This window comes from Necator americanus, chromosome II, assembly GCF_031761385.1.
Source record: "Necator americanus strain Aroian chromosome II, whole genome shotgun sequence".
Taxonomy (NCBI): domain Eukaryota; kingdom Metazoa; phylum Nematoda; class Chromadorea; order Rhabditida; family Ancylostomatidae; genus Necator; species Necator americanus.
In genome coordinates this window covers 7,435,369-7,456,843 of record NC_087372.1, presented here as the reverse complement: position 1 = coordinate 7,456,843, position 21,475 = coordinate 7,435,369, and the positions used below count along the sequence as shown (strand labels likewise).

At 39.2% G+C, this 21,475-nt stretch overlaps 2 protein-coding genes across 4 annotated transcripts in view; both read left to right on the top strand.

Moving 5' to 3' along the window:
- Positions 1 to 14,674, top strand: part of RB195_017089 (uncharacterized protein) — a gene marked incomplete at both ends in the record, with an annotated part of 36,533 nt that extends 21,859 nt beyond the window's left edge. Inside the window, 16 exons of one of the 2 annotated variants that reach the window (XM_064183927.1) lie at positions 1,148 to 1,311; positions 1,480 to 1,668; positions 2,105 to 2,228; positions 4,401 to 4,509; positions 5,473 to 5,601; positions 5,928 to 5,969; positions 6,507 to 6,668; positions 7,365 to 7,506; positions 8,470 to 8,622; positions 9,068 to 9,197; positions 9,272 to 9,402; positions 11,931 to 12,086; positions 12,245 to 12,360; positions 12,435 to 12,576; positions 14,338 to 14,481; positions 14,591 to 14,674. In XM_064183927.1, coding sequence (XP_064039808.1) covers positions 1,148 to 1,311; positions 1,480 to 1,668; positions 2,105 to 2,228; positions 4,401 to 4,509; positions 5,473 to 5,601; positions 5,928 to 5,969; positions 6,507 to 6,668; positions 7,365 to 7,506; positions 8,470 to 8,622; positions 9,068 to 9,197; positions 9,272 to 9,402; positions 11,931 to 12,086; positions 12,245 to 12,360; positions 12,435 to 12,576; positions 14,338 to 14,481; positions 14,591 to 14,674 — 2,117 coding nt within the window. The remainder of the gene's footprint in view (positions 1 to 1,147; positions 1,312 to 1,479; positions 1,669 to 2,104; positions 2,229 to 4,400; positions 4,510 to 5,472; positions 5,602 to 5,927; positions 5,970 to 6,506; positions 6,669 to 7,364; positions 7,507 to 8,469; positions 8,623 to 9,067; positions 9,198 to 9,271; positions 9,403 to 11,930; positions 12,087 to 12,244; positions 12,361 to 12,434; positions 12,577 to 14,337; positions 14,482 to 14,590) is intronic. The other variant, XM_064183928.1, reaches the window with a different exon arrangement.
- A 2,167-nt stretch (positions 14,675 to 16,841) lies between these two features.
- On the top strand, positions 16,842 to 21,427 carry RB195_017088 (uncharacterized protein; the record flags this gene model as incomplete). 2 transcript variants are annotated; one of them, XM_064183925.1, is made up of 11 exons in its annotated part: positions 16,842 to 16,910; positions 18,763 to 18,852; positions 18,915 to 18,998; positions 19,063 to 19,161; positions 19,960 to 20,080; positions 20,164 to 20,243; positions 20,410 to 20,493; positions 20,646 to 20,789; positions 20,868 to 21,065; positions 21,312 to 21,358; positions 21,424 to 21,427. In XM_064183925.1, 11 exons carry the CDS (start codon positions 16,842 to 16,844, stop codon positions 21,425 to 21,427), a joined length of 1,020 nt encoding a protein of 339 aa, XP_064039806.1. The 2 variants fall into 2 exon arrangements, with proteins under 2 accessions (XP_064039806.1, XP_064039807.1); XM_064183926.1 differs by lacking the exon at positions 21,424 to 21,427 and having other exon boundaries at positions 20,658 to 20,789; positions 21,312 to 21,362.
- Positions 21,428 to 21,475: the final 48 nt, after the last annotated feature.

Here is a 21,475-nt window from a genome sequence, read left to right as displayed (position 1 = left end):
TCCCCGAGATCGATAAAGTCGCACCAGACTTGTATGAAAGGACAAAAACACTGGTTTGATATATCAGTTTGGCTCCGCGAAGGCATTTTAACGGCCCAACACGCGTTCATAAACCTCGAACGAGGGTAAATTGAAGTCCAAACGCGGAATCGGCGGATCCCAAAGGGATTAAACGACGCCGTGCATTTTATCCTTAATACTGAGACTATTTATATTCCTCCAGTGCAGTGTTTGGTGTCTGACACGAAAGCGGAACAACGTTCTTTCGTGAGGATACAGAGCGTTTATAGTTCCAGTGTGATTGAGAGGTGGTTGCAGATGGTTTTCGTGTCATTTACCCTACCGAGGCTTTAGAGTTCTCTTCTTCAACATCTAATAAATTCATAAAATATGTGATTTAATCCATGGATGTTGAGAAAATTTTAAATTGATTATAGAAGGTCCGCAAAATTTTCAAAGACTGGGTGTCACGAAACTGGCGTAGTGTGGTGGAATCTGATGGAAAACGTAGAGTTCGGGGTGTGGATTACAAATATTAGCGTGGTCCTGCCCACATTCCCTTGATCGTCCTGAAAAACAGCGTGGGAAACGGTGTTTCCTCCTACGATCTACGCTAGAACGCGCCACCGTTGCGCACGCGCCGCGTTCACGAGCGAGCGGCTGAAAATCAGTGGAGTCCTCTCACCAGCTCACTCAATTAAAACCAATGGATGAGCTGCTGAGAGGACCGGATTGAGTACAAGAATGTCGGTGCGTTCTAACGTACATTGTAGGAACTAAAACAGTTCCCACGTCATTCTTTTAGGACGATTAGAGGAAATTGAGCGAGGCCACACCACTTTCCGTAATTTGCATCCCGACTTCAATCTTTTCCACCAGATTTTCATACTGCGTCATTTCCGTGAAACGCTTATCCCAATTGGATTCTTTTGTACTCTCTTCGCTAAAGCGATTGCAGAACAAAAAACGTATTTCCTCAGAAATGCATGAAATTCTTAGGCGACTCCGATTTTTGTGCATTTTTATGAGCTTTTGCGTGCTCTATGTTATCAGGTCAGGGAAATTTCGTTCAAAAAGTCCAAAAAAGCAGATAAGAAATTTCTTTAAATTTTGTTCTTCTCCGCCCAGCCTAATGAATTTTTTACAGGTAATCTTTCGCTGTTACGGGTACTACCGCAAGTCTACGCTGACAATCGTGAACCATTCCATGCTCACATTCCACAATTATTGTCTGTGCTTAGGGATGCGGATTGTTCCGAGAAATTGTCATTACTTCAACTTGCCAGTATGATTGCCAATGAGAAACCTGACGTAGGTCAAGTCATCTTGCTTTTTCTTCACAGGAAAAACTGTTTCGAGGCGTTTGTGTTGCTGAAGAACGGGATTTTTTCCGTGTTTTTGACTCGAGTGATTGTTTTTTTCGTTTCTCTTTTTCTCTTTTGTTTCTTCTCCTCTTCCCCTTTACTTATTGCTGTTTAGTTACTGATCCCGCATCTACCATTATTCGATCAGTATCTTCTGTCACCGTCCACTTGTACTGCCGTTCTCAACATCTACATGTCGCTCATCTCACAAGGTCGAGCTCATGCTCTTGCATCATTCTTGCCCACACTTTCTCAAGCCTGTCAACTGCCAGCATTCAGCGGGAATCTTGCCACGATCTATAAGGTACGGTATTCTAAATTGTGGCCGCATACAATCACAATAATATGGAATGTTCCTAGGAAAATCTTGGGGGAATCAGAGATGAAAAATTTTATGAATCAGATTCTCTACGCACAAAAATATACATACACTTTTTAGCGAAATCCGCATTAATTAACAATTAAATCTGCCTGAAAATGGAGCGGGTTTATTCTTCGAAATTTCTGGAAATTATCCTCGATTCCCGATAGCAATGTCTTTCCCGCATTTCGAGATTGTCGTACATATTTTTTTTCGCGTTTTCCGTGAAACCAAATCGCTCCGGATATTGTTCGTAATTACGGAGCATTCGAGGGCGAAACGAACAAAAAAAAAACACCCCTCCAACAATGCAGTGCATTAGTCGAGTGGAGCAATTCAAAATGGGAAATGAGAACGCTAAAACTGCGCACGATTTCAGATTATGGGCAACATTGGACGGGTATCGCTTCCGTTGGCCTCGGACGTCCTCGACGAACTCGTCCGTAACGCACAAAACATCGACGATCAACAGCTGTTATCGTCCGTTCTTACGGAAATTGAACGTTGGCAAGCCTACTCTTTTTCCAGAACAAATGTGCTATCGAAAGCGAGAATGCCAATTTTATATGTTCGTATCGTAGTTTATGATGCGTACGAATTTATTAGGAAATCTTACAGGAAATTTATTGGATGTTTGTCCTGAAACATTAGCGCAATATCAAAAATGGCTGTTGAGATATGTTTTTTGGTCTAGAAGGGAAATTTTCAAAGTCTGATTATCCCAGCGAAAGAAAGGTTCATGGAAAATGAAGCATTGAGGAGAATAAAGGAGAATGTAGTTACCGTAATACGTTCGAATTTCTCATGTATATTACTTATAAGTTATAAATTACATAGTATTAACTGAAATTAACTATTAATTACTGTAATTGCTTTGTAATATAGTTGTTAATTAATCATTATATTATAAATTACATAGTATTAATTGCAATTGATTAGTAATTACTGTAATTGCTTTGTAATATAGTTGTTATTTACTCATTATATTATAAATTACGAGGCGGTGTAGAGTAGACTGTAAGAGGTTCCGCTGTGCTTTCAACATGGTCGGTCGGATGTTCGATTCCACACCAGCGCCTACCATGCGTTTCACCGCTGCGGAGTCGATAAATTGTTACCAAATTTGTCTGGGAGGATAAAAACATTGAGGTGATACCTAGGTTAGCCCCTTTAGGTCATGGTATTTATAGTTAACACGGGTTCGTAAACCATAAACGTTTCTGGATTGAGGTGGCGAACGCGGTGGTTCATCCTAATCCCGGATTAATTAACGTCAGACACTTAATTCCTTATGTTAAATTATAAACTATTATCACTATAAGAATATTTATGTAATAAAAAGATAAATAAATATGATAATAAATAAATATGTAATAAATAAAACAAAGTCAACGTTAAGATGCACAAAACCCTCATCGATAGAAAAATATATATGTGAAGTGTCTGAAGCGATAATTTTAGCGATGATTCAAATTTTACCGTACCGTACAGCACCTCAATGATAACTCTAACGCTGTAATGATAGGGTGAGAGACAATACAAACAAGTTTTGCCGGCTCACCTTATGATTCATCGGCTTCACAATTACGAAGAGAGGAAAAAAACGTGGAATAAAACTCTTCCAACGGGAAATTATTGGACGCGTTGTCGCATCGTTCGTTCCAATTTCGATCGTTGCGCATTGCGTCGAGCACGTAGCAGGAAAGCGTTTCGTCCTGCGTATCCATATTTCCCACATATATATATATACATATATATACATATATATATATATATATCTAGCAGAAAGTTTTTCCTCACTTCCGGTCGGTCTCATCTTTCATTTCATCGCGGCGTTTGAGGAAAAAGTGTGCATGAGAGTGGATTTTATCCAGTTCTAATGCTATCGGACTCTTAGACGTTCCACTCCGAAGTTTCACTGCTGCCGCCGCCGGAGTTCCCCCATTGCGCCTCTTTTTTGCTATACGTTCCGCAAAAAGCACAATTAGGACTAAATTTATCCATGAATTAGGCAGCCAACCCCTCCTTCCGTACCCAGATCCTCTTGATCTCTGTCTGGAACTCTCAACTCATTCTGTTAATTTATGCTGTATAAGATTTTTACCTCGAAAAGAACCTATTTTTTTTTATGATTTTCTAGCTTATATGTGAAGCTGATCAGTGTTCTTTCGTGTTGTTCTCTTGCTTCACGCATAAATTAAAATGCTTTCTGAAAAACATTATTTTATTTTCTTCTAGTCGCTTTATTTTTTTTCCGATTTAGAGAAACGTTTTTAAAAAAAATAGCAAGAAAAACAGAATAAGGCTTCGAATTTTTTAGTTTTCTCTTTCAATTCTGAGCATGCGCTTGTTAGTCATTTTATAATAAAGAAATCAGATAAAAAAAACAAATATAAACATGAAGTACAAATAAATAAAGTATACAGGTATAAAATATCGATATATACAAATAACTAGATGATTTAATAATTCTGACCATTAAAACATCGAGAACGTGATGAAAATTGATGGCAAGGGAATGAAAAGTGAAAATTTCGCTAATTGCCTTTATTCTTTGAGGAAAATAACTTTGAAAATTGTTTGATTTTATGTAAATTCGAGAAGATTCCATTTTTTTTCTGGAAAATTTCTTCAGAAATGCAGTAATAACAAGAGCCATCTACAGCGGTTTTCAGGTGTCGGAGAGGCGTGGCCGTCGGCGCTCCGCCCACATATCGAGACATTGCGAGCGATTGGACGAGGTTACAATAAACGAGTAATCGACCGAATTCTGGCTCTTGTTGGGTAAGTGGGCGTGGTTTTCCGTTTTCCCCTGGGGGATTATTTTATTTTCAAATCATCCGGATCTGATCTAAGTATCACATTGTGAAATTTTGAAAAAAGAAGCTGAGAATATTGCGATTTTCCCAGGAGTTTAATATTTTATTCATACTAATGGAAGAATGAAATTAATGTAAAACACAGCTAATAATTTATTTTTCCCTCGGGAAAAATAATAAATATAATGGTAAATATAGTAAATAATAGTATATAATAATGATGTAATTATAACATGATAAATATAATGAATATAAATAATAAAATTTTCGCGGAGAAATTGGTAAGGTGAGAAATTTCCTTAAAAGTAGTTCCATGTATTATTTTAACAAGATGGACGATGCACTTTTTGTGTAATATACCTCTGCGTCTATTAATTATTAAATTTTTTTGAAACAAAATTTCTTGTCTTGTTCTTGAAAGTTCGACTTTCAATGAACCTCAATGAAAATTGAAAATGAAATTGAAATGAAATGAAAACCCTCAATGAAACATTCCAATGAAAATTTCTTAGTTCGTTTGCTAATATTTCCTTACTTTCTCAATTTTTTTTTGTTGAGAATTTCTGGAAATTAGGTGTTTTTATATCACAACCAAAAATTTTGTGTTCATCTAAAAAATTGTTTTTAAAATCTTCTCTTTATCAAAATAAACTTGATTTCTGTCTTTTCAGGAAAAAAAAAACTAATCAACTAATCGAGCTCATATATGTTAAAATTTGGATTTTTGTCTTCACAAAAAGTTTTCAAATTTCAATTTTTTAAAACTCACCAGTGTTTTTTTAAATGATAAGCCGCACTGGAAATCCTAGAAACATGAAATGGTTGAAAGTTTGCTGCACAACTATTAATTTTCTGTGTAACCACCCAAAAATTTACATTCTTTCCTGCTATTTTTATTTTGCAACTGCAAAACTGTCCCCATTTCCAGCAACTCAACTCGTCCATCGATGAATGGTGATATCACGGTAATCTCCATAGTGAATGGCGAGAAAAACTCAAGCGATTCCCTTCTGACGAAGATTTATCCGAGACCTAATGGATCAGAGATTATTTCGAGGTGAGCGCGGGAACATCTCGCCGTGTTATTCAGAGAATTGTTTATTCCAGTTGTTTATGCTATCATCGCTCCTTTTTCTGCCATCTTTTTCCTTAAACCTCATGAAAATGTGTGTTTTTTTTGCAGCAGTCCGTATTTGTGAAAAAAATTCGTAAGGATTTGTTCTCTGTAGAATTTTTTAAAATATACCTAAGGCTTCCCTATTGTTCTATCCAGAAAACTGTAAGATCTCCGCTAGTCACATTTATGAAAGTACAAAAAATTCCAGTATCGAGTTTACACGGCTCATTTAAATAAATGGTTATTTGGATACGGTAGCTTTACAGGTCCGCAAAAGCGGTTGCGGCAAAAAGGAGGCAGGTGACCGCGTAAGTTACATATTAATGTAGGATAGTCTTTTTTCGATAGTTTGTCAGCTAGAACGCTTGACCAAATGCATTATCGATGAGTAGTTAATCAATATTGTCATGTGTCCCTAATTTGTTGTGTGCTTTCTCTTTCTCGTAACATTATTAGTGTTAGTGTTTCCCTTTGCTTTCCGTTTCCTCGAGAACTTGTTTCTTTTTTTTTCCTGAATTTACTCCACAATTCTCTTCTTTCTTCTTTCACTTTAATGCAGGTGAAGTGGCTTCAACTTAAGAACATCTTTTTTTCTCTTGTTTCCACTTTTTTTTTTCTAAAATTCTCTTCTGGTTTCCTCTCGTTCCCTGTCTCTTCTTTTCCTGTTCTTCTCGAATTTTCTGTGTGTATTTTTACTTAATAAGAGGATAATTCCTATCATTACCTAATTGTTAACTGCTCACGAATTGAATAATTACAAAATTATCATTCGGCATGGAATTCCAAGCATGATAATGTGATTGCGCGTGTACATACTCTGAGAACTACTCCTGTTTCGCTTACAGCGGTCCTCGAACGGTGTTCCCCGTCTGCGAGAGTCCAGCGGACAGTTCAGCGCTGGAGCTGGATCGAAATACACATTCGCTGGCCATGCAATACCAGAACAGGAGCAGCGGTTCATTGCCAAGACGAGCTGGTCACGGAAGCACGTCACATTCCTTACAAGGGTGAGTTTTTCAGGAAATTGAAAGGAGAAACATGACATTTTTTTTGAAAGGTCTTTGATCCAGTATTACATACGTTAGAAATCCATTAGAAGACATCATCCTACTAATCTGACCTGGTACGAATTTCCAATGGACAAACTTCAGACGGGGGCGTAGATTGCGGGATCAGGGTGGATCAGCTCGTCTCTCCCTAATCGTAGGGAAAAAAATCTCTCCCTAATCGTAGGGAAAGACTCTGTTTTTCACAAGGATTTCAGTTGCAACGCTCCAGAGTTGTACACGCGCCGCATCCAGCTGCGCAGCGGTTAAAAGCCAGTGAGTTCTCCTCGACTGCTTATTCAAGTGAAACCTACGAATAGGTTGCTGATGGGACCGTTATGTAGGAGGAGCGTTCTAACGTTTCTCGTAGGAAATAAAGCGCTTCCCACGACGTTTTTTTAGGACCTTTAGGGAGAGATGAGCGGAATCACCCCTGATACTGCAATCTACAACTCCACCTTTAGCTTTTCCCGTGGATTCCCTCATCACGTCAGATTCGTGGTATCCTGCCTTTAATTAAATGGATGAAAATTGTTTACATACGGAATAAAAAGAGGAGAAAATTGATACCGAACACATAACACACATGTAATTATCGCCAAATCAGCAAAATCCAAAGAGTTCGAGTTCGAATCCGGATTTTGGCTGCTGTTTCAGTATGCGATCGACAAGCGAAAACGCCGGATCAAGGGATCTATCGCAATCGTCGGTGACCGCATCGTCGTTGGCCGCATCGACTCAAATTCAACCAAAAACGCAAACATTACCGGCTGGATTCTCGCCGACCACCCAAATCCAGGTATGCGGAGTGAAGGGCAGTGAAGGAATGATTGCTGGATTTTTGAGATCACTGGGTTTTTTTCCTGATATCCTTAGCCTTATCCATATGGGCCAAAGTGGTAGTCGAAGAGTTACGAATGTTCCTATTTCTGTCCGTGAATGATGCTCTTTCTAATAAAGAAAATAAAAATTAAGAGAAAATAAATTAAATCAAAATAAAAACTAAATAATTGTTATAGCAGAAACATCACTGCCACAAATTCCTCTCAAAAAACCTGAAAAAATCTAATTTATGGCCGCGGACATAATTTTCCGCTCACTTAAATGTACGATTATGGATTTATATCTATGTTTATATTTATATAGCTAGTCTCAACGAACATTTTCCGGGATTTAGTTGCATTTCGTGCTGATATCCTTCTTTTTTTCTCAGATATTGACTGAGTCTTTCAAAAGTTTGCTAGAAAATAGAAGTTTGGAAATAGTTGCGCTTAGCATGCAAAGCTTTGCTTTTCTTTTAAAAAAAAGCGCTTTGGGAATTAAAAATCCAACTCGCTGTGGAGCAAACGCCGGTCAAATCTGAAAAAAGAGAAAACTGGCGGATTCAACTGGACTGACAGAGAAATACACAGTTCTCCTGAAATTTCCCTTGAAAAAAAAGGATCTTGAAAACAATGCGACCGAGGCATTAATCGAAGAGTTTAAAGGTCCTTTTGAAATACTTTTCAGCGACTGGGAAATATTTGGATATTGCTGTTTTCGTCTTAAAGATTCCCTTATCATTTACGTAATCATTTCGAACTTCATTGTTTACTAGCGGAGAACTCGTGGCGATTACGCTTTGATAGCGACGTTTCCACTAAAATTTCTCGGAAATTTAACGAGAGGGCGTGAGGGAAGCTTGAATTTTTCCCGGAGAAGAGCCGCATCGGCGCTTTTCCTAATCACATTAACCCCTGCATAATTTCTGCTGCTTTCACAGATTGGCAAAGATGGTCGGGTTCGTCCTGTGGCTGGAACACGACGAGCTGCCAATTGGGCTTCCGGATACGAGACTACTTTCCCGGCAAACGCCGGTCCTGTAACGACGACGAAAATGAATCCGCTTAGCGAGGAGGAGGAACGTCAATGGGCTGTAAGTTTATGAAAAATTGCGACAGTGATGAAATTATCGTGTGGGGACCTTCCACCAATGTTCGATGGCCGTAATTACGTTATGAATTTCGCCATAGTTATCACCATAATTCCAAAAAATGGGAAATATCTGCATGTCAATGCCATTTCAATAGATTATGGTATTTTATAATTTTTGCCAGACCATAATTTAAAAAAACTGTAACAAAACATCACAAAGAATAGGGTTTTGAACCAGGAAGCTTGTTTTCTTCCTGGATTCTTTTTACAGCCATGTAGGCCATGGAAATCCCACTCCATTACATTTCATCCCCTTCTTATCCGTCGAGTAATCCTCAAGAGTTCCAGCTAAGACCAGCACCAAGTTCTTAAAAAAAAAACTATTTGTAGGATAATTACTCCATACTTTTTGTTTTGTTTGTTTGTGAATTTTTTTGCGCTTATAGAAATCCGTGGATCGATCCGACGTCGTTCTACAGTTCGTCGATCATCGACGGAATAAAATTCGACGATATATTGGTGATGTTTCGTCACGATTTCCAATTCCCATACAATGTACGGTGGAAGGATCGAAAAGTATGGAAGTTTTAGGAAAATTTTTTTCCTCCGTTGAATAGTCAATTTCATGGCTAAATCGCTCGGATTTTAAGGTTCGAAGCATCGAATGATTGTTCACTTCACATGCCAAGTTCATAGCGCTTACTGCGTTTTCCACGACGATTACATGTTCGCGTTTAAAACGAAATTTGCCGCTGCATGGTTGCATTTGATGTTTTTGCAGGTTTGTTCTCGTCTTACATCGCCAATCGAGTCGTTCCCAATTTATTTTTCCTGTCTGATCTTTCTTTCTTCCGGAAATACAGCTACTTCTCATTCATAACTCTGTCACAAAATTCCTGATCCGAAAAAGTCGCGTGACAGCATCGATCTTCGCAGAATTGGTGGTGAAATTTCTGCAGATTCGATGATTAATTGCGAATGACGAGAAAAGTTGCCCTTTTGCCACATAAACGTTTTGCAAACGAAGTTGCACGAAGTGCGTTCGCTGCGGAAACGGTCGCACCTTCGACACGTAGCGGAGGTCGACGAACTTCGGGCTCTGAATCATTTGGGAGCGAGAAATTGATGCAACTAATTGCAGACGCTGGGTTTTTTTTCGCTCGCATACCAACTACCGTTGGAGGTTAAACGCAAATTATTTATTTATTTACTTATTTATTTGTTTATTCTTTACATGGCAATCCATGTGTTCATGAATAGAGTATATAATGAACGAATAGCACACATAACACCACCAAAATAATAGCGATGAGTACATACATAAGTTACTGAATACACGTGAGGAAACCTTTAATTACTTCCTTGCTTAAAAAAAGGTAGTTCTTAAGGATATCACTCCACGAATCTGAGGTTGTACGTGTAGTATTCGTATACGGGAGTGTAGATTATGGAGAGGGGTGTGGGTTCGTCCATTTCTTCCTAATTGCCGTAAAAAACGGGCCGGAAGATGCGGCACCGCACAAGGCTGGCGCGCTCCAGTCGAACTCCCTGTAGAAAATAGTGCGCCAGAACGCCTGCAGCCGTATCTTCCGGCCGGTTTTTTACGGCAATTAGGAAGAAATGGATAGAATCGCCCTCCTCTTCATAATCTACTATCCCTTATAAGGATACTCCACCTGAAATCCGTACCACCTCAGATTCGTGGAGTGATCCCTTTAAGGAATCTGTTAATAGCTTTTTTAAATACTAAAAACTTTGGTAGGATTTTTTGGTATTTTCTTGGACATAATTGAGTAGTCCGAGTCAGCTCTGTTAACCAGAAAGTGTTGTCTCACTGAAGACCTAGGTAAGGTAAAGTTAATCTTAAATGTAGACGCAAGAATTATTGATTTTTGAAAAGAGAAGAAATAAGAGATTTTCAGACTAGTGTATCCCATAGAGGATTTTATGAACCATGATAAAATCGTTCCTCCTTCTTCTCAGTGAAAGAGGTTCTAAATTATAGCAGGAATATCGCATCTTCTTAGGTTGAAGCTTGATTTAACATAACTACGAAAGCATTAATAAGAAGATTTTGTTCTTTCCCCGGAAAGTTCCGAGTCGGCAGTGTCCTTAACATAGCAAATTTTGCTTAGAGGAAGCATTCAGTAAAGAAATTTTCGATTAGATTTTATCAATCAGTATTTATGAGTAAGCACGTAATTTACAAGTGTTACAACACAGATGAAAGTTTCATCTACAAATATGGAAAACACATACTTCGATAGAAGTGGACTGATCAATTTGTCCTACGAGGCAACACTTTACATCCATTAGGATCCACTAATTGAAACCGTTGAAAGTGTACTAGGGAGGAAATCAATGAAACAGCGCTTCAGACACGCAATAGTACATGAATCTACGTCGTACGGTTTCACATTTCATCAGTCGTATGAGTGTAAAGAGTTGTTTTGCCGGTCAGATCGATCACTTCGGTGCTGTTAATGCGTCTGATTTCCAAATATTTAGAAGATGTCTCGCATTTTCGTTACGATCACTGCAAAGTCAAAGTCCCGAGCACAACCTACTCCTAAAAAGCCAGATATCGAAAATATTAACGAATTTTTAAAATCGTGCCAAATGTTGTGCAAAGAGTAACAGCTCCGAAGATCTGATACTGGATAATGCGTTCTTTGCGCTACCCACAGTCCTATTCAAAATCGTTGTTTGTTCTAAGGATCTAAAGGATCGAAGGAAGTTGAATTAAATTCATAGAGATGCGACACCCTAGCCAATTACGGCCACGCGTGCAACAACATCGTTTTCCTTTCTTTGTCCCACATCAGGTCCCATTTTTTAAAGGTATCACCACTAAGCACAATGCCTAACATAAAAAATAACTTTTTTTGTTCTTTATCGATTTGTTTGGGATCAAGTCAAAATTGGTACTTCTTCAATAGCTGGTAGTTAACAGTATTGGCGTTATCGCCGTTATGGATTTTTCTTTTTTTCTTTTTCTGTCCTTTTCTTTTTTACCTTTTTGGAAACACTAAGCACGGGCATTGCTTTGTGACGGAAATTTCCCATCATCGGTGCTGAATTTTCAGGATAAACTGGGGGAATAATTTTTATAGAACGGAAATAATGATTTTTTTTAAAAAAACCAAAGTTTAAAGTCCAATAATGGAAAATAACTTAGCATTTAAAAGTATGATAATTAACCTAAAATCTTTAAAACTTGTCTTAACTTTACTAATTGAATTTTTTAATTTTTGAAATAAATTTTTGAAGTAATTTTTAATTTTCCTTCTCATCTTCACGCGTTTTCAGATGCAGTCAACATCTATTGAGAATGACTGCGGTGTTGTCTCGCAATCCGCCGCCCCATTTCTGACTTTAGCAAGGTGTTGGCAATGCCTTCCGTCCAGGATCACTAAGGATAAGGCTTTTGTCACATTGGTCACTAGTGCGTTTCCAACTCCGAAGGTTCGTCGAATGGTTCTTTGGGTCTTCCTACATATGTTCATTCCCGCTTTGTTCTGCGGAACTACCGTCATCATTCTTGTTTTTTTAAAGAATATTTCTAAGCATTACGCTGTCAATTAATATTTCCTGGAAACATTCTAATTTCACTCGATTTTCAGGACCAAGACAAACTCTACAAAGAATTGGAAGAAGCGTCATTTTTCGACTGTTTCTCACTGGATGGTCCATCGAATCGTTGGAGCTGCTTTAGTTGTTCGCATCCTGATCGGGTCAAGTCAGTTCTCCGCACATTAATGGAACTGTTGTAATTCTAACTGTGGTGTTCTCTTCTCAATCAGAATTTTCCAGATCATTTGTCGAGGACGGCTCACAACGAGTTCTTGAAGGTCAACTGAAGGAGAAAAAAGGTCGATGGCGATTTCTACGACGATGGCACACCAAATATTTCACATTGTCCAGTGCAGCGCTTACATGTAGTTCGGAACAAGCGGTACGTGGTCACCAGGGATTCTCTCCTCTAAGATTTTCGGGGAAAAAAAGTTGAAAGAAAAAGAAGGGAGTGGTTTTTCTCCTATTTGCTAAAAATATGTAGCACAAGAAAATTAATAGAAATTAGGCTTTTTTTTTGTTATCTTGCAAAATCGACGTTGCGAATTATTTCACTGCATTTGCACATATTTCGTATATTCTTGGATAAAGGCACTGCCTAATTTGAAAAAAAGGAAGATTTATTCTCGATATCTTACGACGGATCTCTTCCTTCCCGGAGATGTAGCCGCGGGATATGCCAATGACAGGATTGGGGAGGTGTGAAAGTAACCAACAAAGGTTGGGAAACCCTGCCTGTTTTTAGGCCACACATTTGTCAAAACTAAATTCTTGAAGTATATTTGAAATCAACAACTCATTTGCTTTCAAATAATATTTTCAAAATTTGATTTTCCAACTCCCAAGAATCCCGAGGATTTGCGACGGATTAATCGGTGTTTGGGATAGAAGTTAGTAGCGGTGTTTTGTGAATACTTGTGAGAATAAAATTCAAAATAGTGACAACTGAAATTCAACAGAGATCACTCAAAATATTTAATTTTGTATTTTTGTGTTTTTGTATATTTGTAGATTATGATATGGTTAAAGGCATCACCCCACGAATCTGAGGTGGTACGGATTTCAGGTGGAGTATTCGTATACAGGATGGGAGACTACGGAGAGGGGGGTGATTCCGTCCACTTCTTCCTAATTGCCGTAAAAAAACGGCTCGGAAGATGCACGCGTGCACAAGGCTGACGCGCTCCAGTCGAACTCCTTGTGGAAAATAGTGCGCCAGAACTCCTGAAGCCGTATCTTCCGGGCCGTTTTTTACGGCAATTAAGAAGAAATGGACGGGATCATCCCTCTCTCCATAATCTACGGTCCCGTATACGAATACTCCACCTGAAACCAGTACCACCTCAGATTCGTGGAGTGATGCCTCTGAGTATGTCCACTCTGGTTTAGCCAAAAATTTCCCTGATCTTTTTGTAATAAGTGACAAAAAACTCGAAAAAAAAAACAAAGACTTTTTAATATTTCCATAAGAGGTCTGCTAAAATTCGGTCTTGCTCTCAATTCGAATAGTTCTGTAGAGAAAAAAAATCACCGATTTCATCCACAAGAATGTTTCCCATGAGCCCAAACTCTTATGCGATTCATATCTTCTTTCATTCACATATCCTAGTCAGTTTTTCAGTTTTTCCTAGCTTATTCTTTCCACTGAAAGTCTCCTTCTTTCTCCAAAAAGTCGGAAATATTTCAAAGAAATACCCCGAGAAATGAAGGTATACGGCGATTTTACGGTACCCTGTACCGTAAAATCGCCGTATACCGTACAATATACCGTAAATTTCTACGAGTTCGATTGGATTCGTTGTAGAAAAGCCAGCCTTGTGCACGCGCTGCATCTTCCGGACCGTTTTTACGGGAATTGGGAAGAAATGGACGGAATTATCCTCCTCCTAATAATCTACGATCCCGTATACGAATACTCCACCTGAAATCCGTACCATCTCTGATTCTGATTTTAAAGAGAATGTACGGAGTGTATGAGATGTTCAGTTCTTGTGCATTTCATTCGATATTGATTGATCAAAATAAAATACGTTAATATTACAATAAAAAATGAATTACGTTAGTTATGTCATAAAGAAAGAAAAAAGAAGAAAAAAAAGGAAAAAAAAACAGACAAAATCTGTCGCTAATGTTTTGTATTCAGAGTGAGTCACAAACGTTGCTTCCGGCTATTGATCTACGATCGATCCGTTCTGTTCGATCGTTGAGTCGTGGACGTAAAAGTCGAAAATCTTTACGACGAGCGTTTGAGATTTTCACCTCGGACAACACATCGGTGGTGTTGAAGGTGAGTTTCGATGATTCTTCGGTACATTATTTCACATTTCAACGAGGCAGCGAGGGGAATTTTCTTTCTAGAAAACTTGGCAACTTGCCAATCCTTGTTTTTTTTTCAGGCTACTGATGAGAAAAAGGCTGAAGAATGGTTGCAATATCTACAAATTGCTGTGGCTCATGCGAAAAGGGATAATGGTAGCTGACGGAACTATTCAGTCCAAGCACCATACATGTTTTTTTTTGCCCCCTACAGGTCCCCTTTCCCGCACCCCGAAACTTTCAACACAGTCATCCATCGCATTTATTGGTGTTTTTTTTACCTTTGTTGTAAATATTTTACATTAATCATTTCCAATCGCATTTCATTTGCTTTAAAGTGTGATATTGAACGATTACGGATCACATGATATGATGATCACATACATATGTGCTGAAATCCTAACCACATACATAGATATTTCTCTAATTTTTAGACTGTGACCATTTTCTACATTTTTATCCTGTTTTTCTTCCTTCTCTTTTTCTCATTTATCATTATTTCCAATCAAGAGCTTCTATATATATAGAGTTGGATTTTCGTGGAAGTTTATATTTGTGCTACTTAGTTTGGAATTTAGGCACGTAATTCTAATCCTGGAATTTTATTTTTTTTCCGCTTCTTCTTCTTCTTCTTCACCCCATCCTCTCACTTATAATTCACATGTGCTACTAGCTTTACCTAGGCTGCCCTATCTCAATGTTATTCACTTTTTTTTCTCACTCTCGTTGTTTTTTTTTCCTCTTTTTTTTCTCGTAAATATTTGATTTATCCACGAGGATTTCTATTCACTTCATGAATTTATTATTAAATAAGGCACTAAAACATTAATAGGGGCCCCTAACTCCCATTGACGCTACGGTCCAGAGTGATTTTTTTTTCTCTAGAAAAATTATAATTATAATTATAATTATTAGTAGATTAGCTCATTTAACACGTGTTTTATTTTCTCCCCCTCGCCGCTCTTCCCTCCCCTTCCCTGAGCTCCCCACATGAGGGTTCAGTTCCACAACAGTGAGTCATGTGATCCGGATATTTGATGTTGTAACGATGTGTTTCAACCATACTCGGTGTAGTGAATAAATCTTATCTGCGAAAAATCGATAAATCACATAATATTTGAACAAACCTAATTCTAAGTAAGCATTCTATTATTTATTCTAAGTAACATTCATTATAACATTCTTTGTTCTAAGTAAACACAACATAGTTTTTGGGATTCTGATTCAAATTAAGATCCATAAAGGCTAAATAAATATTAGCTAAATAACTGATAATAATAACTAAATCACTAAATCATAAACACAAACCTAAATAAATCACTTTATTCTATAATTAATAAATTTAATAGTACTAATTTACTAATCATCAAAATAATTGTAAAGAAAGAAAGAAAAATTACCAGATTTGTCCGGTCAAAATTGACCACAATTGAATTTTTTTTGGGGGTAAAATAGATTTCGTCAATTGTATATACGGGATTTTAGCGACTCTTGAATCCATGAATCAGGATCAGGTCAGTTTTAGCAGAGAAACAGTGTAGGTAGGTCAATATCGACCCAAATGGACAGCTAGCCTCAGATCTACGAGCGTACATCCCGGAACGTTCCCATTCGCTGATCGGAATAGAAAAACAGTGGTTTTAGGTGATCACCGAGATGTAGAAGAATCCTAGGGTTAGGTTGGATTCCGCCTGAGTAAGATCGTGGTTACGTCTCCCATAAATCGATCAAGAAAGTCTTCTTAAGTCATTCCGTTACTGTACGAGCCAAGTAGTAAAAATTACGGCGTACAAATGAGTGACGTAGATTCCTGTACAAATAACAGATCTATGACGGTACTGTATATCGTGATTCGGAGATATGATGATCAAAATCAGTGAGGATGAGGAACAAATCAATCACCATGATCAGCTCCTCCAGCTATGATCGCTTGCAATTTCTATACTGAACCCCAAGTTTTTGGGATTCTGATTCGAATTCAGATCCATAAAGGCGATATTATTGATCCAAATGGCCTCGGAAGTAGAGGAGAAACTGGGAAATATTTCCTCCTAATCAAGAAATGATGTCCATCCTCGTCCGAAACGCAACGTTGATCCTAACTTTGATCTCCAATCAAGGTGCGCGGGAAATCGGTTCGGATGAGCCCCGCCATACGTCCGACATTTCTACGATGGTGGTCGCTGGTGACTAGTGTGCTCCTCCTACTTTTCCCCTCGCATGTCCACTTTTCCCACATTTTCTGTGCTAATAGTTCCATGAACATAAATCGTTGTATACTTCTTGTCCCGGATATTTCCTGCTTCAATCAAAATCCTTCAGATTATTCAGATGTGGTGCCTGACCTCGTTGATTTTCACCCTGATCGCACGGACACTGGCCGCACCACTCTCAAGCGAGGTTAGTCAACGTTCCAAACTATTTGTTAAAGTTAGGACGCTAAAGTCGTAAGTTAAGACGTAAAAGGAACATCCGAGGTGTTAAGGAGGACATTCCATCCAAACAGAATGTCTTTCTATGAAAAGTGCTACTAGATACAATTCCAACGATAGTTCCGATTCCTTTAAAACAACGCGTTAGGACCCCCTCTTCTCCATGTCTGCCCAATCGATAGAGTAAAGCGAAGCGAACATGGCGAGCGTGGCGGTTGCGCGCGTAACGGTGAAAGCGCGCCTCTTTCGCTCCACGCTTTGCGCTGAAGGGTTCGTCAACGGAACCATGGAGCGACAAAACCAAGCACTAAAAATAAGAGTGAGGTGCTGGGGCAACACTTGCACCACACAATCTTTACGCATCTTTCCTGGCTGGTCGGATTCAAATCCAAAACAAACACTTCAGGTTGGTACATTGGGCGTGTCTTTGTGCACCGTATTACATTTGGGCAAAACAATGGGATAACAATAGCAAAACAATAACAATGACGGATGTTAGGGCTAATCTGCACAATTGCGGACACACTGCGGATTGCTTGCGTTCCACCAGCTGTAGTAGGTCGCATCGTAGTGCCTCGTTGTAGCGAAGGTGGGGTCAGGTGCGGTTATTTCACACCTTTTTTTTGGATTAGCAGGGGGAATTGGACGTGATCACGCTCATAATCGTGGGCCCTTGTCCTATCTATACGTGGACACATCTCAACTTCGTTAGCTTACTGACACACCGCTTTTGACGAGAAAATAAACGAGGCGCAGAAGTCTTAGCGGAAGCTGTTGCTTAATTTGGGTGGACATATAGTCTGGTCAAAAAAAAAGTCCGAAAAGAAGCTCGGTGTAGTTGCACAAGTGGTTGCGCTCGAAGCGGCGCGGTGGAGACGTTCGAAATCGATGTGGGACCATCGCGAACGGCCACGATAAACGATGGTAGTAAGGGTCCTCACTCGATCTTAACAGCTACGCTCCGTCGTATCGCTTCGAGCGCAACCGCTTACGTAATTGCACCGTACTTCATGTCATTTTTACTATAGATTGACATAGTTACGTGATTAGCGGACAGGTACCATCGAACACCATTATGTGCGTATCGATTTTGTCAGCAATATAGCAAAGATTTCAATCGTCCTCGCTTGTTCTTTTGAGGAGTAGAAATAGCAGTGATTGAATTAAAGGCATCACCACACGAATCTGAGGTGGTGCAGATTTCAGGTGGAGTATTCGTATACGGTATGGGAGACTATGCAAAGGGGGGTGATTCCGTCCATTTCTTCCTAATTGCCGTAAAAAACGGCTCGGAAGATGCGGCGCCGCACAAGGCTGGCGCGCTCCAGTCGAACTCCCTGTACAAAATAGTGCGCCAAAACACCTGAAGCCGTATCTTCCGGGCCGTTTTTTAAGGCAATTAGGAAGAAATGGACGGAATCACCGCCGTCCCCTTCCCTTCACAGTCTCCTATCCCGTATACGAATACTTCACCTGAAATCCATACCACCTCAGATTCGTGGAGTGATGCCTTTAAAGGGTCTTTACTAGCATCACTCACCGCTGCAGTCCAAGTGAAGCTAACGTGGATCCCACACCGATCGGAACCTACTTACCTGGTACCTGTCCCCTGCGGCTACGGCCCCGCTTCAAGCGCAGCTAGTTGCTTACGCAATTGCACCAAATATCGGATCATTTCGACTTCTCTATGGATGCATAGAAGCGCACATCAAGTTGATATGTCTTCTATTGATCCGTGGTGAATGACTTATCCAATTGAGACGAATTTTCTTATCGATTATCGAGCTGGGCTAGATCTAGGATGATTTTTTTCTTTTCAGAAACCGATGGTTCTATTCACGTGTCCAGAAGTGGGTGACTGTTATGCGAGCCCTCGGAACTGCGTGGATGAATGCAATGCTGCATTTAGTGTAAATTTCATTTTTTAAAATATTGGATAGAAAGCGATCGATTATCTTACTGCTGATTTAAGATGTGGCATAGAGACGGAAGGACGACTTTCAATATCACCATGTTGTCTGGCCTTGGATATGTTGCTTTGTTAATAAGAGATAGGGTGAGTGTAGGCTCTGTTTTGTTTTGAAAAACAGTATGTTTATTTGTAAACACTGTTAAAACAGGGAACAAAAAATTATGACAAGGCCATCGTGTGTTCATTCCATCAGACAAGAGGTATTGTGGCCAAAGTGGACTATCCGGATCCACTGGTTATCCATGAGGTGAGCAATATTGGAAAGTTTGAGGTGTTGTTGCCGAGGTGAAGTGACGGAATATTGATTTTGATTGATCTGTTATTGATTAGCTGCACACGTTTTCGTGCTATTATCTCATCGCACTTGGATGAGAGGTGCCGTTGAGGAAGCAGGAGGTCTACAGTCGGATCAAAGCTACATGAAGCACGGCGCAGTTGCGGTTGCGCTCGAGGCGATGCGGTGGAGACAGCGGTTGGAATCGAGGTGGGACCATTGCGAACCGCAGCAGTGATTGGTGGTAGCAGGGATTCCCACTCGTCCCCAGCCGCTGCGCTCCACCGCACCGCTTCGAGCGCAACCGCTTACGCAACTGCACCGTGCTTAATGTTGTTTTTTTTTCTCTATTATGTCGGTTACGCATCATACGTTTTTCCTTTGCTAGAGAACAAAATATAGTGGGCCTTACTAACCGAACTAAGGGTTAGGTTTTTGGGGATAACAGCCATAAGCTAAAGCTTCTTTAAACTCTACAAAAATCCAATCCCAACCCACATCCACTCTTCTGAACCTGAGCAGTCGTCATTTGTGGGACCTATTCTTTTATATTTGTTTTTTTTTTCATTAGTGAGTATCCTGTATTCCATTTCTCTATCGTTATGCTTCTGCTAATCCTTATTCATCCCATTCATTTCAGTCATTTGATTTATTTTCATTATTGATTTTTCCTTAAAGGCAACTCTTATTAGGTTGTGGAATTAATAGGTTGTGATTTATTTATGCCATCATTTAAAGAAAAATACTTCTTTTAAAGAATGACTTTTGTAGTTCATCGAAACTACGGAGCCTGAAGGAAACACAGATTCGCTGTACACACAGTGCTCCACTAGCGCTGAAGTGGCGATGCCAACACGAGCGCATTTCAAACTACTGAGCGGAAAATGGGAAAGTACGAGTTTTGTTTCTTCAGATTTTAGACCTACCACATGATTTCCATGCTTTCAATCTTCCTCAAAGATCCTCATTTCTTAGGTGAACTCGTGCTTGACGAAAGGCTAGGTATTGATGTGGTTCCGGCAGTGGAAAATGCAAAAATTCTCTCAACCAATGAGGTACTGTATATGTAAATGTGCGAATTCGCTGGTTTTTTTTTAATGTTGAGATTGGTTCTCTGCTCACTGCAGATCTACGGAGAACTTATCTGATTGTAATATATTGTCTGGGTATAGCTTACAGGAAGGAAATGGTAGTATCAAGAGGATTTGGGGTTATTTTCAGCCGCTGAACATCCCAGCCCCGAAACGAAAGCCAGCTGTCCGTGCATCAACGTCGAGCGAAGTGGACATGGATAAAGCTTCCGAGGTATTTTGTTTGGACTGCATCTGAAGTCGTCTGATTCTTCTGTGCATAGTTGTAGCATTTCATTGTTTTAATCTAATAATCTCTCAAAAAGCGACTTATAAAACGGTTAACCTAATTGGAAGTAATTTGTGGAAGTGATTAGGAGATTTCAGTCGTTTATTCAGAAGAAACAATTTGAAAAGAAAAGTAAGGAGGAGAAGGAGGCGAAATTAAACGAGATGAAGAAGAGGATCGAGAAAGAAGAGGAGGATAGGATGAAGAAAGAAGATGATGAGGATGATGATGATGAAGCCGAGGTATACGTATTCAAAGAAGCTCTATTCTTTTCCTGCCCAATTTTTGCGTGTGCATTTTGAACATAAAATAAAATTAAGGAGGTCACTAAGAAATCTTCAAAGACGAACGTGAAAGAAACTAAGGGAAAAGATGAACAGTCGAAGAAGACTAAAGATAAGTCCAAAAAAATGAAGGGAAACGAAGATGATGATGCAGAAGAAGAGGATGATGAAGAGAAAAAGAACACAAAGAAGACCAAAAAAGGCGATGACGACGAAGATGAAGAAGAGGAGAAGGTAAACAATTTCCAACGAATGTCCACTAAACGGTTGTTGGTTCTGGTGCGCTTATCTTTACCTCAAAATTATCAAAATGCGTGTTCATATGCCGAAATTTTATCAGTTGAACTTGCTTTTCATACAAGTGTTTCTGTAAGCAAGACAGACTTTTCGAATTTTTATGAAATTCTTCTCAATTTTTTTTCTTTTCTTTTCTTGTAAGTAGTTCAGACTTTGGAAATCCGAGTAAGCTATGCATTTCAGGAGATCCCCAGATTCCGAGAGTATGAGGATGAAGATGACGAGCATCAGTGAGTACTTCTCCTTTGTTTTCGGAGCATGCTTTTTTCTATTTTCTGGCGATGCATCTTTGCAGATAGGGGTGATAATAAATAATTTATTTTCAATAAATAATATTCGAGTAAAAC